An 18,545-nucleotide genomic window follows, 5' to 3' on the forward strand; every position below is an offset into this window, starting at 1 on the left:
TCTTTCTTTCTTTCTTTCTTTCTTTCTTTCTTTCTTTCTTTCTTTCTTTCTTTCTTTCTTCTTTCTTTCTTTCTTTCTGCCTGCCTTCCTTCCTTCCTTCCTTCCTTCCTTCCTTTCTTCCTCCTCCTCCTCCTCCTTCTTTTTTGTGGTACTGGGGTTCCTGGAAGCCCTTCTACCTCCGGGCTACGCTCCCAGACCTATTTTTTATATTTTTATTTGGAAACAGGATCTCTTAAGCCAGCGCGGCTGGCTTCGAACCTGTGCGATCCTCCTGTCTTCGCCTCCCAAGCGTGGGGATTACAAGTGTGCGCCACCACGCCCGGCTATTCTTTATTTTGAAACAGGGTTTATTGAATTGCACAGGGCCTCACTAAGTAGTAGCTGAGGCTGTCTTCGAACCATGATCTTCCTATCTCAGTTTACCAAATGCTGGGATTACAAGCATGTGCCACCACACCAGATTCTCCCGTCTTTTTCTTTTATCTCCCAGGCCCCGGTTTGCAACTATTCTATGTTCTATGTTTCTTTTCTTTCTTTTTTTTTTGCAGTACTAAGGATTGAACCCAGGTGCATTCTACTTTCAAGATACACCCCCAGCCCTATTTTTTATTCTTTGTTTTGAAACAGGGTCTCACTGGATTGCAAAGGGTCTCACTAAATTGCTGAGGCTATCCATGAACCGCTATCCTCCTGACTCAGCCTCCCAAATGCTGGGATTACAAGCGTGTGCCACCACACCCAGATTCTAGGTTTCTTATTAATCCTTCCAGAATTTCTGATTATTTTTACCTTGTTTTTATATGTCTTTATATCTCAATGTGTGTTTGTGTGTGTGTGTGTTACTGGGGATTGACCCGTAAGGATTCTGAACCTGAGATCCTCCTGGCTCAGTCTCCCAAAGTACTGTAAATATAGGCATGTTTCACCACACCCAGCTTTGTTTTGCTTTTTTTTAAACTTCATTTTTATTCTAGCCATCTTTCATATCAGTAATATTTTCTCATCTTTGTTTATAGTTTTTAATAGTCCATCATATGGCACAGCATGTTGGCATATGCATGTAATTCCAGCATTCAGGAGGCTGAGACAGGAGTATTGAAGTTAAAGGCCAGCAGCCTCAGCTACTTAGTGAGGTCCTTTGCAACTTAGTGAGACCCTGTTTCTTTTTCTTTTTTTTGGGGTTGTAACCCAAGGGCCTTCTACCTCCAGGCTACACTCCCAGACCTATTTTAGATTTTTATTTGGAAACAAGTTCTCACTAAGGTGCAGAGAGCATCACTAAGTATCTGAGGCTGGCTTTGAACCCATGTGATCCTCCTGTCTCAGCTTTCCAAGTACTGGGATTACAAGTGTGTGCCACCATGCCTGGCCTGAGACCCTATTTCAAAGTAAATAAGCCAGGCATGGTGGCACATGCTTCTAATCCCAGCATTTGGGAGATGGAGACAGGAGGATCACAGTTTGAGGACAGCTTCAGCTATGTAGTGAGGCCCTCTGCAACTCAGTGAGACCCTGTGTCAAAATAAAGAATAAAAAGTAGGGCTGGAGGTATAGCTAGGGGGTAGAATGCCCCTGGGTTCCATCCCCAGTACTGCAAAAAAAAAAAAAGAAAAGAAAAGAAAAGAAAAAGAATAAATAAAATAAAATAAATAAGCTGAGCATGGTGGAGCACGCTTGTAATCCCCGCACTTGGGAGGCTGAGACAGGAGGATCGCACAGGTTCAAAGCCAGCCTCAGCTACTGAGTGAGGCTCTCAGCAACTTAGCAAGACCCTGTTTTCAAATAAAATATAAAATAAGTCTCAGAGTATAACCCAGAACCAGAAAGCCTCTGGGTGCCACCCCCAGTACCACTAAATAAATAAATAAGTAAGTAAGTAAATAGGGCTGGGGGTGTAGCACAGAGGTAGAATGCCGCTGGGTTCCATCCCCAGTATCGCAAAAAAAAAAAAAAAAAAAAAAAAAACTATCATATGAATGTAGCATAATTTATCCTTTATTGATGTGCATTTTAAGTACCTTTTGGTATTGCAAACAGTGCTGCAGTAGATACCCATGTATATATGTCAGTTGGGCACAGGCAGGTGTACCTGTAGGGATATGTTCCCAGATGTAAAGGAATGGGTTGGAGATTATATGCATTTGGGATTTTGAGAGATATTTCCGAATTGCCCTCCCTAGGTTTGCAGCACTTTATATTCCAGCCAGCAGTGACTGCACGTGCCAGGGTTGAAAAAGCAGTGGCTGCGAGCGCGCTCCCATGGCCTGGTCCATAGGGTCCATTTCAGGTTTAGTTTGCAGTGGTGAGGCCCAAACCAAGGCCTCATGTGTGCTAGGCACACGCTCTACCACTAAGCTCTGCCCATAGCCATTTTTTTTTTAATGAATTGAGAGGGAAAAATGATCTATATATAAGGTTGAACATCCTTTCATATCATTAAGAAACATTTATATTGTAATTTTTGCCCTGCCAAAGTTTTAATTTTTTTATAATCAAATATGTTAATATTTTATTTTATGCTATCTGTATTTGGGGGGGGGTTCTGGGGATGGAACCCAGGGGCATTCAATTTCCAAGCTACACCCCCAGCCCTATTTTGTATTCTTTATTTTGAAACAGGGCCTCACTAAGTTGCAAAGGGCCTCACTAAGTAGCTGAGGCTTTCCGTGAACTACAATCCTCCTGTCTCAGCTTCCCAAATGCTGGGATTACAAACATGTGCCACCACGCCCGGCTCCAGCTGGCTATCTATATTTTGAGTCAGTTAAAAAGTCCTTTCCTAGCTGGGTGTGATGGCCCATGCTTGTAATCCAGTACTTGGGAGGCTGAGACAGGAGGATTGAGGTTCTTGGACACTCTCAGCTCCTTAGTCAAGCCCTCTGTAACCTAGTGAGACCCTGTTTCAAAGTAAAGAATAGCCGGGTGTGCTAGTAATCCCCGCCCTTGGGAGGCAGAGACAGGAGGATCGCGCAGGTTCAAAGCCAGCCGCGTGTGCTGGCTTAGGAGACCCTGTTTCCAAATAAAAATGTAAAAATAGGTCTGGGAGTGTAGCCCGGAGTTAGAAAAGCCCCTGGGTTCCACCCCTAGTACCACAAAAAAACAAACAAAAAATTTTATTTACTTATTTATTTGCAGTACTAGGGGAGGAACTCAGGGGAGTCTACCTCCAAGTGACACCCCCAACCCTATTTTTTCTTTTGTGGGTCTGGGGATGGAACCCAGGGGCATTTGATCTCTGAGCTATACCCCCTGCCCTATTTTTTTATTCTTTATTTTGAAACAGGGTCTCACTAAGTTGTGGAGGGCCTCACTAAGTAGCTGAGACTGTGAACCACAATCCTCCAGTCTCAGCCTCTCATGCTGGGATTACAAGTATGCACCACCATGCCCGGCCAGCCTCAGCTACTTAGTGAGGCCCTTTGCAACTCAGTGAGACCCTGATTCAAAATAAAGAATAAATCCGGGCGTGGTGGCGCACGCTTGTAATCCCAGCATTCGGGAGGCTGAGACCTGGAGGATCACAGTTCGCGGACAGCCTCAGCTACTTAGTGAGGCCCTCTGCAACTCAGTGAGACCCGGTTTCAAAATAAAGAATAAAATATAGGGCAGGGGGTGTAGCTCAGAGGTCAAATGCCCCTGGGTTCCATCCCCAGACCCGCAAAAAAAAAAAAAAAAAAAAAAGAGAGAATAAAATGTAGGGCCAGGGATATAGCTTGGAGGTTGAATGCCCCTGGTTCCATCCCCAGTAACCCCCCCCCAATTTTTATTTATTTATTTACTCACTTATTATGGTACTTAGATTGAACCCAGGGGCATGCTACCTCCGAGCTCCATACCCAGCCCAATTTTATTATTTTTATTTTGAAACAGGGTCTCACTGAGTTGCAAAGGGCCTCACTAAGTAGCTGAGGCTGGCTTCATACCTGTGTGATCCTCCTGTTTCAGCCCCCCAATGCTGGGATTACACGCATGCACCACCATGCCTGGCTCCCCAGCCCAATTTCATTCCTTACTTGGAGACAAAGTCTCACTGAGTTGCGCAGGACCTTGTTAAGTTGCCGGAGCTGGCTTCAAACCTGCGATCCTCCTGTTTTAGCCTCCCAAATACTGGGATTACAAGTGTGCACCACTATACCCATCTTGAAACTGTAAACTGATATAATAATTTGGGAGGATAGTCTATCAGTGCCCACTTAGAAACTTCACTTCTAAAAACCATATTATTTTTACAAATGCTCAAGGATTTATGTGCAAAAGTATTTGTTTCAGAATTATTTGTTTATTTTTGTGGCTGTGGGGATTGAACCCAAGTGATTCCACCTCCAAGCTGTCAAGTCCTTTTATTTTTTTGTTTTGAAACAGGGTCTCACAAAGTTGCTGAGGCTTACCTCAACACTGGGATTCTCCTGTTCCAGCCTCCCATGCACTGGGATTACCGGTATGTGCCACCACGCCTGGCTCCAAAGTAAAATAAATTTTTTTTGCTGGTATTGGGGTTCCTGGAAGCCCTTCTACCTCCGGGCTACACTCCCAGACCTATTTTTACTTTTTTTTTAATTTGGAAACAGGGTCTCCTAAGCCAGCGCGCTGCTGGCTTCGAACCTGCACAATCCTCCTGTCTCTGCCTCCCAAGCGCGGGGATTACAAGCGTGCGCCACCACGCCCAGCTAAAATAAATTTTAAACATAACAGGTGGTCATGGTCATAGTCATGCACACTTGGTTTTTTTTTGTGTGTGTGTGGATGTACTGGGGATGGAACCCAGGGACATTCTACCTCCGAGCTTACAAGCGTGCAGTACCATGCCTGCTTGTTTCTGCAGTTGTCTGACATAATCCTAAATATATTCTACCTCTATTGGCAGAGTATGCTTGCTTTGTCTATACTCTGGAGACATGGTCATATAAGGAATCGGCAGGCCTGGGTCTTTGGGCACATAATGAGTACGTGAAGGCCTGAACCTCTAGCCAAGTGACCAAGTCCTTTTTTTTTTTCTTTTCTTTTCTTTTCTTTTTTTCTTTCTTTCTTTCTTTTTTTTTTTTTTTTTTTTTTTTTTGGTACTGAGGAGTGAACCTGTCAGGGGAAAACATAATTCTGTGGAGTCCTGAGGAGTTCCAAGGATTGGGGAAGGGAGACTCACCTCAGGACTTGGGGTCCTTGGCTTCTGTGGCAGAAAAAAAATTTCAGCATGTTCAAGTCAGAAACAAAGACAGAGGCCGGGCGTGGTGGCGCACGCTTGTAATCCCTGCGCTTGGGAGGCAGAGACAGGAGGATCGCGCAGGTTCGAAGCCAGCTGCATGTGCTGGCTTAAGAGACCCTGTCTCCAAATAAAAAAATGTAAAAATAGGTCTGGGAGTGTAGCCCAGAGGTAGAAGGGCTTCCAGGAACCCCAGTACCACCAAAAAAAAAAAAAAAAAAGAAAAAAAGAAAAGAAAGAAAGAAAGAAACAAAGACAGAGATTTACTTAGGAAAGTGAGAATACACATTCAAGGGAGAATGCGGGCCACCTGGGGGGCATGAGAGCAGCTTCTTATGGCTTCACAGTTATTTTATAGGGCCCAATGTGGCAGTGGGTAGGGTAGCACAGGAAGGGTGGAGGTCTGGACTTCCTCTTAATGTAGGTGGTGCCTGACCTTGACCTTCCTATGGATGAGGCTTCTACCTAAAGATTGAACATACCTAGTGGGGTAGAATTAAAGATTATGAAGTTTCTAGGTTAGAATTTCCCTTTCCAAGCCTGGTGTGGTGGTACATGCTTATAGTCCCGGTACTTGGGAAGCTGAGACAGGAGAATTGCAGGTTTGTGGCCAGCCTTAGCTAAGTGAGGCCATCCGCAATCCTCCTGTCTCAGCCTCCCAAGTGCTGGGATTATAGGTATGTTCCACCATGCCTGGCTTTAAGTCTTTATTATATAATAATTTTGGAGTGGTTTGTGATTGTGTGTGTGTGTGTGTGTGTGTGTGTGTGTGTGTGTGTGTATGATACTGGAGGTTGAACCCAGAGGCATTCTGACTCCAAGCTATACCTCCAAGCTATATTCCCAAACCTTTAGATTTTTGTGTTGAAAGAGAGTCGCGCTAGGTTTCTGAGAGTCTCACTAAATTGCTGAGGCTGGCGGTGAACCTGTGATCCTCTGTCTCAGCTTCCCAAATATTGGGATTACAGGCATGCACTACCACACCTGGCTAGGTTTATAATTTTGAAACCCATTATTAACTAGAACTTGGATTATATTAAATTTGGGAAAAACCTGATTATAGGCATAAATTCATCATAGTACTCTTCATCTCTATATCTGTTTATATTTATAAAATTGATACAATGCTGACTTGTACTTAATGAATTGTGAAAATAACTTACCAGAGCTGAGCATGGTGGCACACATCTTTTGCAGTACTTTTGCAGCTGAGAAAAGATTAAGGATTATGAAGTTTCTAGATTAGATTTTCCCTTTCCAAGCCTGGTGTGGTGGTGCATGCTTATAGTCCCAGTACTTGGGAAGCTGAGACAGGAGAATTGCAGGTTTGTGGTCAGCCTTAGCTAGTTAGTGAGGCCGTCCGCAATCCTCCTGTCTCAGCCTCCCAAGTGCTGGGATTATAGGTATGTTCCACCATGCCTGGCTTTAAGTCTTTTTCTATAATAATTTTGGAGTGGTTTGTGATGTGTATGTGTGATACTAGGGATTGAACCCACAGGCATTCTAACTCCAAGCTATACCTCCAAGCTATACTCCCATGTTTGAGGCCAACCTCAGCAATTTAGTGAGACACTGTTTTCCAAATAAAAAATAAAAAATAAAAATAGACTCAGGGTGTAGCTTAGAATAAAATATCCCTGGGTTCAGCCTCAGGTACAAAAATATATATATAAAATAAAATAACTTATCAGCCAGTTCGGTACAGTTTCGCATCAATTAGAGGAGGTTTAGTAGACTGTGCCAGAGATTAGGGGCCTCAGAAATTTATTTGTGTTCCTAAGCCATGTTCTCACTTTCTGCTATTATTTCATGTTCTGCTAAATGATTTTGACCCATAATGACTTAATAACAGGTTTGCGAGTGTTAAAATTACTATTAAACTGCTACACAAAAATCTTACTTTGGATGTTAAAATGGTGTTTTAGTCAGCTTTTCTGGCATTGTACTAGAATATCTGACAAGCACAACTTAGAGAAGGAAAGGTTTATTTGGTTGGCTCATAGTATGTATGTATGAGTGTGAGTGTGTGTGTGTGTGTGAGAGAGAGAGAGAGAGAGAGAGAGAGAGTGTGTGTGTGTGTGTGTGTGTGTGTGTGTGTGTGTGTGTGTGTGTTTGAGGTACTGGGGATTGAATTCAGGGGCATCCTATCTCCGAGCTGCAACTTCAGTCCTGTTTTATTTGTTAGTTTGAAACAGGGTTTTACTAAGTTGCTGAGGGCCTCACAAGTTGCTCATACTGGCCACAAACCTGTGATCCCCCCAGGAGGGCCTCTCGAGTACTGGTAGAATGCCCCTGGGTTCAATCCCCAGTACCACAAAATAAATAAATAAGTGAATAAATAAAAGCTTGCTAATGAGCCAGTGGTGGTGCACACCTGTAATCCTAGTACTTGGGAGGCTGAAGCAGGTTCTCAGCCAGCCTCACCAATTAAGTGAGCAATTTTAGTGAAAATTAAAAAACAAGTCAGGCATGGTGGTGTGCTTGTAATCCCAGTACTTGGGAGATTGAGAAGAGGGATCTGGTTTCATGGCCAGCCTTACCTACTTAGTGAGGAAGCCATTCACAACTCAATGAGACCCTGTAGCTCGGAGGTCGAATGTCTTTGGGTTCCATCTCCAGACCCGCAAAAATAAACAAACAAACAAACAAACAGCTGGGCTTAGAGGCACATGCTTACAATCCCAGCATTTGGGAGGCTGAGACAGGATGGGATCACGGTTCGAGGACAGCCTCAGCTACTTAGTGAGGTCCTTTGCAACTCAGTGAGACCCTGTTTCAAAATAAAGAATAAAAAATAAAACCAGGCATGGTGGTGCATGCTTGTTGTAATCCTAGTACTTGGGAGGCTGAGATAGGAGGATTGCACAGGTTTGAAGCCAGCCTCAGCAACTTAGTGAGACCCTGTTTCCAAATAAAATATAAAAAATAGGTCTGGGAGTATAGCCAAGAGGTAGAATGCCCCTGGGTTCCACCCCCAGAACCACAAAAAAAATAAATAAAATAAAAATAAAAAGACTAATAAATAGGGCTGAGAGTGTAGTTCGGAGGTACAATGACCCTGAATTCCATCCCCAATACTGCAAAAAAAAAAAAAAAAAAAAAGGGGGGAAGGGTATAGATCAGAAGTAAAATGAATGACCCAGGGTTTCATATCCAGTACCGCAAAAAAAAAAAAAAAAAGAACAAATAAAATAGGGCTGGGGGGTATAATGCTCCTAGGTTCAATGCCCAGTACAAAAAAAAAAAGGATTATGGACAAAACGTGTGTGTGTGTGTGTTACTAGGGATTGAGCCCAGGGGCATTCTACCTCCAAACTTTACCCCCCAGTCCTATTTTATCTTTTTCTTGAAACAGGGTCTCACTAGGTTGATGAGAGTCTCACTACTCCTGAGGCTGTCCTGAACCTGCAATCCTTCTGTCTCAGCCTCCCAAGTACTGGGATCATAAGCCTGTGCCACCATGCCCAACTGAAACAAACCGTTTTCTAAAATAATAATAACTAGTAGTTCTAATAATGTCTTAAAACCTATTATCTTCTGTATCTTGGAAACTATATTCTCCAAGAAAAAAAGTGGTTTTGATGGGGAGGGGGAGAAGCTTCTGGTCATGATGTCCATTTCCTCCTCCTAGGAAGGGATTATTGTCACTTGGGGGAAGCCTGAGCGTCTCCCCTGCAGGATGGAGATCTCCTCTCACCAGTCACACCTCCTACAACAGCTGAACGAGCAGCGCAGGCAGGATGTCTTCTGTGACTGCAGCATCCTAGTGGAAGGGAAGATCTTCAAAGCCCATCGAAATGTGCTGTTTGCTAGTAGCGGTTACTTCAAAATGCTGCTTTCTCAGAACTCCAAGGAGACAAGTCCGCCGACCACAGCTACATTTCAGGCTTTCTCCCCCGACACGTTCACGGTTATCTTGGACTTTGTCTATTCTGGCAAACTCTCTCTCACTGGACAGAATGTCATAGAAGTGATGTCCGCCGCTAGCTTCCTTCAGATGACTGATGTCATTAGTGTCTGTAAGACTTTTATTAAGTCTTCCCTGGACATTAGTGAGAAAGAAAAAGATCGCTACTTCAGCCTGTCAGATAAGGAGGCCTGTTCAAATGGCGTGGAGCAGCCTGCGTTTTATAGTGGCGGCTGGCAAGAAGAAGGCAGCTCCCCGCGTTCTCACTTCAGCCCGGATCAGGGAGTGAGCATGGTCAGTGGAAAGTCGTGGAGTAAATATAATTACCATCCAGCCTCCCAGCGGAACACTCAACCTGTGGTCAAGCAGGAGCAAAGGAAGGACCTGGTTAAGAAGACCAAACACCCGAGGCTTCCGCTGCCTACTGACGCCTCTCCCTATAAGTCCAGCAAACGCGAAGTGCGGCAGCCCGACTCCTCCAGCCGAGTTTCCCAGGCTGACGAGCTGGCACGCTCGGATGCTGAAGTGGACTCTGCTCCCGACAGCTATCAGTACGGGCAAGGACCTGACATCACGTCCAGGAGCTTCCCAGGTAACCAAGAAAAAATAAATAAATAAATGAATAGTAGAGCTGGGGTTATAGCTTGGAGGTAGAATGTCCCTGAGTTCAATCTCCAGTACTACAAAAAATAAAAAAATTAGCCAGGCGTGGTGGTGCACACTTGTAATCCCAGCGTTTGGGAGGCTGAGACAGGAGGATTGCACAGGTTCAAAGCCAGCCTCAGCTACTTAGCGAGGCTCTCAGCAACTTAGTGAGACCCAGTTTCTAAATAAAGTATAAAATAAGTCTGGGAGTATAGCCCAGAGGTAGAAAAGCCCCTGGGTTCCACTCAGTACCACACACACACACACAAAATAATAATAATAATAATAATTAAAAATAGGGCTGGGGGATGTAGCTCAAAAGTAGAATGCCAGCTGGGTGTGGTAGCGCACGCTTGTAATCCCAGTGTTCAGAAGGCTGAGGATCACAGTTCTCGGACGGCCGTAGCTACTTAGTGAGGCCCTTTGCAACTCAGTGAGACCCTGTTTCAAAATAAAGAATAAAAACTAGGGCTGGAAGTATGTGACTCAGAGGTAGAATGCCCCTGGGTTCCATCTCCAGTACAGAAAAAAAAAAAAAAAATGCCCTGGGTTCAATCCCCAGCACCACAGATTAACTAATTAGTTGATTAATTAATTAAAATAGGGCTGAGGGTATAGCTCAAAAGTAGAATGCCTGTGAGTTCAATCTGTAGTACCACAAAAAAAGTAAAATAAAATAAAACCTAATGTCTCGGTAAGATGTGGTACACATTATAATTATACACAATTGTAATCCCAGTATTTGGGAGGCTGAGACAGGAGGATACCAGGTTCAAGGACATCCTAAGCAAATAGTGAGACTCTCATCAAACTTGAGAAATTCCATCTAAAAATTAAAAAATAAAAAGCCAGGCATGGTGGGTCACACTTGTAATCCCAGCATTTGGGAGGCTGAGTTCGTGAACAGACTCAGTTACTTAGGCCCTTTGCAACTCAGTGAGACCTTGTTTCAAAATAAAGAATAAAAACTAGGTCTGGCTGCCAGGCGTGGTGGCGCACACTTGTAATCTCAGTGCTTGGGAGGCTGAGACAGGAGGATCACACAAGTTCAAAGCCAGTCTCAGCTATTTAGTGAGGCTCTCAGCAACTTGGTAAGACCCTTTTTCCAAATAAAGTATAAAATAGGTCTGGGAGCTGGGCATGGTGGCACATGCTTGTAATCCCTGTTCTTGAGAGGCTGAGACAGGAAGATCGCATAGGTTTCGAAGCCAGCCTCAACTACTTAGTGAGGCTCTCAGCAACTTAGTGAGACCCTGTTTCCAAATAAAATATAAAATAGGTCTGGGAGTATACCCAGAGGTAGAAAGCCTCTGGGTTCCATCCCAGTACCTCAAAATAAATAAATAAAATAAAATAGGTCTGGGAGTATAGCCCAGAGGTAGAAAAGCCCCTGGGTTCCACCCCCCCCCCCCGTACCACCAAAAAAAACCCAACTAGGTCTGGGGGTGTAGCTCAAAGGTAGAATAGCCCCGGGTTTCGTCTGTAGTACTGCAAAAAAAAAAAAAAAAGTAATAATAATAATAATGGTCTGGATATGGTGGCACATACTTGTAATCCCAGCATTCAGGAGTCTGAGACAGGAGAATATCAGTTCAAGGACAGCGTTAGCTACTTAGTGAAGTCACTTGCAACTCAATGAGACCCTGTTTCAAAGTAAAGAATTAAACCGGGCGTGATGGCGCACGCTTATAATCTCAGCATTTGGAAGGCTAAGACAGAAGGTTCTGGGTTTGGGGACAGCCTCAGCTACTTAGTGAGGTCCTCTGCAACTCACTGAGACCCTGTTTCCAAATAAAGAATAAAAAAAAATAAGGTTAGAGGTGTTGCTTGGAGGTAGAATGCCCCTGGGCTCCATCACTAGTACCACACACACAAAAATAATTTTAATAAAGAAAGAAAGAAAGAAAGAAAGAAAGAAAGAAAGAAAGAAAGAAAGAAAGAAAGAAAGAATTAGCCAGGAGTAGCCGGGCGTGGTGGCGCACGCTTGTAATCCCAGCATTTGGGAAGCTGAGACCTGGAGGATTGCGGTTAGCAGATAGCCTCAGCTACTTAGTGAGGCCCTCTGCAATTCAGTGAGACCCGGTTTCAAAATAAAGAATAAAAAGTAGGGCAGGGGGTGTAGCTCGGAGGTCGAATGCCCCTGGGTTCCATCCCCAAACCCGCAAAAAAAAAAAAAAAAATTAGCCAGGAGTGATGGCACATGGTTGTAATCCCACCTTTTGGGAGGCTGAGACAGGAGTATCACTGTTCATGGACAGACTCACTTTCTTAGTGAGGCTCTCTGCAACTCAGTGAGACCCTGTTCCAAAATAAAGAATAAAAAACAAAAATAGGGCTGGGGGTATAGCACGGAGGTAGAATGCCCCTGGGCTCAATCCCTAGTACCACAAATAAATAAATAATAGGGCTACAGGTGCAGCTAGGAGGTAGAATATACCTGGGTTCAATCTCCAGTATCAATAAATAAATAAACTCATAAAATAGGGCTAGGGGTGTAGATTGGAGCTAGAATGCCACTGGGTTCAGTCACCCAAACCACACACACAAGAAAACTAATGACTCTACTGTGTCAAATAAAAACTATGGCACTCCAGATTTATCTAAACTTTGTAAATATATCAAATGCAGGAGTTATAGTTCTGTACCTAGGATTATGTTGACAATCTAGTTGTGTGTGTGTGTGTGTGTGTGTGTGCGCGCGCGCGCACACTGGATTGTACCCAGGGGCATTCTAAGACAAGCTATACCCTCCAACCCATTTTTGTTGTTATTGTTGTTTGCAGTACTGACGATTGAACCTAGGGGCATTCTATCTCCAAGCTACATCCCCAGCCCTCTTTTTTTATTCTTTATTTTGAAATGGTCTCACTAAGTTTTGGAGGCCTTCACTAAGTAGCTGAGGCTGACTGCAAGCCTGGGAGCCTCCTGTCTTAGCCTCCCAAGTACTGGGATTGTATGTGCTTATAGGTGCATGCCACCATGCCTGGCTGACAATCTAGTCTTAATACGTTTTTTCTTTTTCCTTTTGTGTGTGTGTGTGTGTGTGTGTGTGTGTGTGGTACTGGGGTTCCTGGAAGCCATTCTGGGCTACACTCCCAGACCTATTTTTTTTGGTCGTATTGGGGTTCCTGGAAGCCCTTCTACCTACCTCCGGGATACACTCCCACGGGCTACACTCCCAGACCTATTTTTTTTTTAACTTTTTTATGTGGAAACAGGGTCTCTTAAGCCAGCGAGGCTGGCTCTGAACCAGTGCGATCCTCCTGTCTCCACCTCCCAAGCGTGGGGATTACAAGCGTGTGCCACAAGCGTGTGCCACCACGCCTGGCCTATTTTTTTTTCCTATATATTTTTTTTAATTTGGAAACAGGGTCTCTTAAGCCAGCAAGGCTGGCTTCGAACCAGTGCGATCCTCCTGTCTCCACCTCCCAAGCGCAGGGATTACAAGCATGCGCTACCACACCCGGCTTTTCCTTTATCTTTCTATGATGGGGCTAACAAGCTTCTTTGGGAGTGTGTTTGTGTGTGTTTATGTGTGTGTATATGTATTACTGGGGATTGAACCCAGGGGAAACCTACCTCTGAGCTACATGTACAGCCATATTTTATTTTTTATTTTGAGACAGGCCATCACTAAATTGCTGAGTCTGGTCTTGAGGCTGCAATCCTCATGTCTCAGCCTCCCAAGTACTGGGACTGCAGGTGTGTGTCAGCACACCTGACTTCTTCTGGATTCTTTATGTCAATGGAATTGTTATTATGATCTCTCTGGTGAATTAATCAAAGTATCTTGTGACAGATGACCTTCCCAGGATGCGATTCAAGTGCCCATACTGCACACACGTGGTGAAGCGGAAAGCAGACCTCAAGCGTCACCTGCGCTGCCACACGGGAGAGAGGCCCTATCCATGCCAGGCTTGTGGGAAAAGGTTCAGCCGGCTGGACCATTTGAGCAGCCATTTCCGCACAGTATGTATGACTTTTCAACATGTTACTTCTTGAGAAAAATGCTCATTTATCTGCCTTAGGATAATCTATTTATGGAGGGAAATCTTTTCACACAATTCTGCCATATTAAGATTCTTCCAAAGCCAGGCATGGTGGTGCACACTTGTAATCTCAGTACTTGGGAGGCTGAGACAAAAAGATCCGGTTTCTCCTACAGCCTCAGCTACTTAGTGAGGCCCTTTACAACTGAGACCTTGTTTTTTTTTTTTTTTTTTTTGTGTGTGTGTGTGTTGTTGTTGTTGTTGTTGTTGTTGTTTTGGTGGTACTGGGGTTCCTGGAAACCCTTCTACCTCCAGGCTACACACCCAGACCTATTTTATACTTTTATTTGGAAACAGGGTTTCTTAAGCCAGAGAGGCTGGCTTCGAACCTGCGTGATTCTCCTGTCTCCACCTCCCAAGCACAGGGGACGGGGGGGGGGGGGGGGGGGGGGGGATTACAAGCGTGCGCCACCACGCCCAGCTTGAGGCCTTGTTTCAAAATAAAGAATAAAAAATAGGGGTGGAGGTACAGCCCAGAGGTAGAATGACCCTGGCTTCCATCCCTAGTATTCCCCGCAAAAAATTCCTCCAAGTTATTAACTTTATACATAATGCATGTGTGTACACACACGCACACACACGCACACACATGCACACACACACACAATGTAGTGCCTTGTGATTAGAAAGGAATTATTTTTGTGGAAGTATTTTGGCATCATACAATTATACACTTTCCTACCAACAATTCATTTAATGGTATCAGCACCAACTGATAGTCTCTGTCAAAATTAGGATTAATAATTTTACTTAGAGTTAAGAAATGGTTTATGACTTTATCATTCCTTCTACACTATTAGCTGGAATTCTATAAAGCAAAGCTTTCCTTCATTACCTGTTATCTGTTTACTCTGAAATATAATGCCTACAGGAGAAGGATAAATGCTTTTTTTTCTCTCTCTCTTTTATTACTAATTTTCAAAGTTGACTTAAACTAGGTGCCTGGCTCATGCCCAGCTGCTGGAGAAGCTGAAGAGGAGGAGGATCTCAAGTTCAAGACCATCCTGAGCAATTTAGTGAAACTTTGTTTCAAAAGGGCTGTGCAAGCAGGGTATGGTGGTGCTTTTATAATACTAGTACTTGAGAGGCTGAGACAGAAGGATCACAGGTTCACAGCCAGATCAGATTCATCTACTCAGTGAGCCCCTCTACAACTTAGTGAGACCCTGTTTCAAAATAAAGAATAAAAAATAGGGCTGGGGTTGTAGCTCAAAGATAAGGTTCAATAATCCCCAGTAGCAAAAATAAATAAATAAATAAATAAATAAATAAATAAATAAATAAATAAATAAAGGACTGGATATAGCTAAAGAGTACCACTGGATTCAGCATCCAGTACCACATGCAAGCACACAAGGAGTTGTCTTACTTTTTTATTATTGGTACTAGGGATTGACCCAGAGGCTTTCTACCTCCAAGTTATACCCCCAACTCAATTTTATTTCTTATTTGAAAACAGGGCCTCACTAAGTTGCCGAGGCTAACTTTGAACCTGCCATCCTCCTGTCTCAGCCTCCCAACCCCATTATGTGTGTGTGTGTGTGTGTGTGTGTGTGTGTGTGTTACTGAGAGTGGAACCCAGGGGCTTTTTACATCCAGGCTACACTCCCAGACCTATTTTATGTTTTATTTGGAAATAGGTCTCACTAAGTTGCTGAGTGCCTCACTCAGTAGCTGAGGTTGGCCTTGAACCTGTGTGATCCTCCTGTGTCAGCCTCCCAAGTGCTGGGATTATAAGTGTGCACCACCACACCCATCTTATCCTTTATTTTGAAACAGGGTCTCACTAAACTGATGAGGGCCTCACTAAGTAGTTGAGGATGGCCCAGAATCTGTGATCCTCCTGTTTCAGCCTCCCAAGTACTGGGATTACAAGCTTGCACCACCACACCCTGTAAGCCTCGTTGTTTTACAATATCACAATGTCAGGAATTTTCATTGGTTCATTGTGTTTTGATTTACAATAATTATTCCATATATATATGTTCCGTGTATGTGTGTGTGTGTGTGTGTATGTATATACTTTTATATATATATACTTTTTTATATACTTTATATATATGTGTGTGTGTGTGTGTGTGTGTGTATATATATATATACTTTTTTTTTTGCAGTACTGGGGATGGAATCCAGGATTATTCTACCTCTGAGCTACACCCTCAGCCCTATTTTTATTCTTTAGTTTTAAAATTTTATTTATTTATTTATTTATTTTGCAGTACTGGGATGGAACCCAGGGGCATTCTATCTCTGAGCTACACTCCCAGCCCTATTTTTTATTCTGTATTTTGAAACAGGGTCTTACTGAATTGCAAAGGGCCTCACTAAGTAGCTATAAGTTGCAGAGGGCCTAAGTAGCTGAGGCTGGCTGTGAGCCATGATCCTCCTGCCTCAGCCTTCCCAAGTACTGGGATTACAAACATGCACCACCATGCCTGGCTTAATCTTTTTATATTTCACACGGTTTTTATTTTTTTTTCTTTTCTTTCTTTCCTTCCTTCCTTTCTTTCTTTCTTTCTTTTTTTTTTTTTTTTTTTTTTTTTTTTTTTTTTTTTTTGCGGTACCGGGGATGGAATCCAGGGGCATTCTACCTCCGAGCTACACTCCCGGGCCTATTTTTTAGTCTTTTTATTTTTTGAAACAGGGTCTCACTGAGTTGCAAAGGGCCTCACTAAGTAGCTGAGGCTGTCCACGAACTGTGATCCTGTGGTCTCTGCTTCCCAAATGCTGGGATTACAAACCTGTTTTTTGTTTTGGTTCTGGGGATTGAACCCAGAGGCATTCTACTTCCCAGCTACACCCCCAGCCCAATTTTATCTTATTGGAAACAGAGTCTCAGTAGGTTGCCTTGCTAAGTTGCCAAGGCTAACTTTGAACCTTTTATCCCCCTGTCTCAGCCTCCCAAGTACTGGGATTACAAGCATGCGCCACCAAGCCTGGCTCAATATATTTCACAGTTTTATCTGGTGAATTTTCTTTTGTTGTTGTTTTTTGTTTTGTGGTGTTGGGAATGGAACCCAGAGGCTTTCTACCTCCGGGCTATACTCCCAAACCGATTTTCTATTTTATTTGAAAACGAGGTCTCACTAAGTTGCTGAGAGCCTCACTAAGTAGTTGAGGCTGGCTTTGAACCTGCGCTATCCTCCAGTCTCAGCCTCCCAAGTACTTGGATTACAAGCGTGTGCCACCACGCACGGCTTGAATATTCTCTGTCTTGAAGTGGCTCTTGTGTCCTTTTATCACAACAATTTACATTTTGAAAGTTGCCCCAAAAGAGAGGCCTAGGTTCACCTTATACCTCCCGTACTATAAAACTATAGTCAGATACTTCTCAAGAAGTCTTGATGCCATGCAGGGGAATGAAATCAGAGATCAAACTTTGTTCATTCATTGTTATGGGAGTATAATTTCTTTTATACTATTTCAGTGGGCAGAACAGCGTGTGTGTGTGTGTGTGTGTGTGTGTGTGTGTGTGTGTGTACTGAGTTCACGTTGGTATTTTCAACTTAACATCATGCTGGTGTTTCACTATATTTTGTTAAGTTGATAATATTTCAGTTAGAGGGAGAGAGATGAATCTTATCATGGGAGGAATAAATATTCATTCCAATTGTATTTTCAGTATTTACTGATTAATATGTCAACAGTTAAGCAGAAGATAACCATATTGAATGTTGTTCCATACATTTTCTTAGATATTTACCAGACACTAAATTAGGTTTTTTTGTTTGTTTGTTTGTTTTCAGTACTGGGGAAGGAACCCAGGGGTATTCTACCTCTGAGCTACACCCCCAACCTATTTTTCAGTTTTTATTTTGAAACAGGGTCTCACTGAGTTGCAGAGGGCCTCAGAAGTAGCTGAGGCTGTCTGCAAACCGCGATCCTCCTGTCTCAGCCTCCGAAATGCAGGGATTACAAGCGTGCAGCACCACGCCCAGCTTCCTACGATCTTTTCTAATAATTTGGTGTGAATTTGAGTTTTATGCATGACTTTATGAACTGATAACCTACGATAGCCTAGTGTCCTGCTTTTGAAACAGCATTTTCATCACTGTTTAAATCTCTACACAGATTCACCAGGCATGCAAACTAATCTGCAGAAAATGCAAACGCCACGTGACTGACCTCACAGGGCAAGTGGTCCAGGAAGGAACCAGGCGCTACAGACTATGTAACGAGTGCCTCGCTGAAGTGGGCATAGACAGCCTCCCCATTGACCTGGAAGCTGAGCACCACCTCATGTCCCCAGCTGAAGGAGATAAGGACTCGCGGTGGCACCTGAGCGAAGATGAGAATAGATCCTATGTGGAGATCGTAGAGGATGGGTCTGCTGATCTGGTCATACAACAGGTTGATGATAGTGAAGAAGAAGAAGAAAAAGAAATAAAGCCCAACATTAGGTAGCTGTAACAGAACCAACAGAGCCGGCATGTCTGCAAGGCATGTCTGCAGTGTACACGCACTTCCTGTATCTCTCTTTTCCACAGTCAGAATTCGGTTAACAAACTATCATACTGACTGAAATGACTCAATATAACTTGCATGCTCTCTGGACAGGCCACTGTATCCATTCTGAACTGTCTTACTCAAACATGTTGCTGCACTGGAAAGTAAGACTTAGCTTGAGTTGGCATGATGAACAAACAACTATCCTCATACTTTACTACAGAGGTACTTTTTCTAAAAGATATTGGAAAATCTACTTAGCAATCTTTTTTTTTTAAAGAGAAATTTTAAATAAATTTAT

General features: G+C 43.4%; 1 protein-coding gene across 1 annotated transcript; it reads left to right on the forward strand.

The window, feature by feature from the left end:
* Positions 1–8,876: 8,876 nt before the first annotated feature.
* ZBTB8A (zinc finger and BTB domain containing 8A) lies at positions 8,877–18,202 on the forward strand (the record flags this gene model as incomplete). Its single annotated transcript, XM_080693471.1, has 3 exons — positions 8,877–9,696; positions 13,549–13,718; positions 17,870–18,202. 3 exons carry the CDS (start codon positions 8,877–8,879, stop codon positions 18,200–18,202), a joined length of 1,323 nt encoding a protein of 440 aa, XP_080549597.1.
* Between the last annotated feature and the right edge of the window lie 343 nt (positions 18,203–18,545).

The sequence above is a fragment of the Muscardinus avellanarius genome, assembly GCF_963383645.1.
Source record: "Muscardinus avellanarius genome assembly, chromosome: 3".
NCBI lineage: Eukaryota > Metazoa > Chordata > Mammalia > Rodentia > Gliridae > Muscardinus > Muscardinus avellanarius.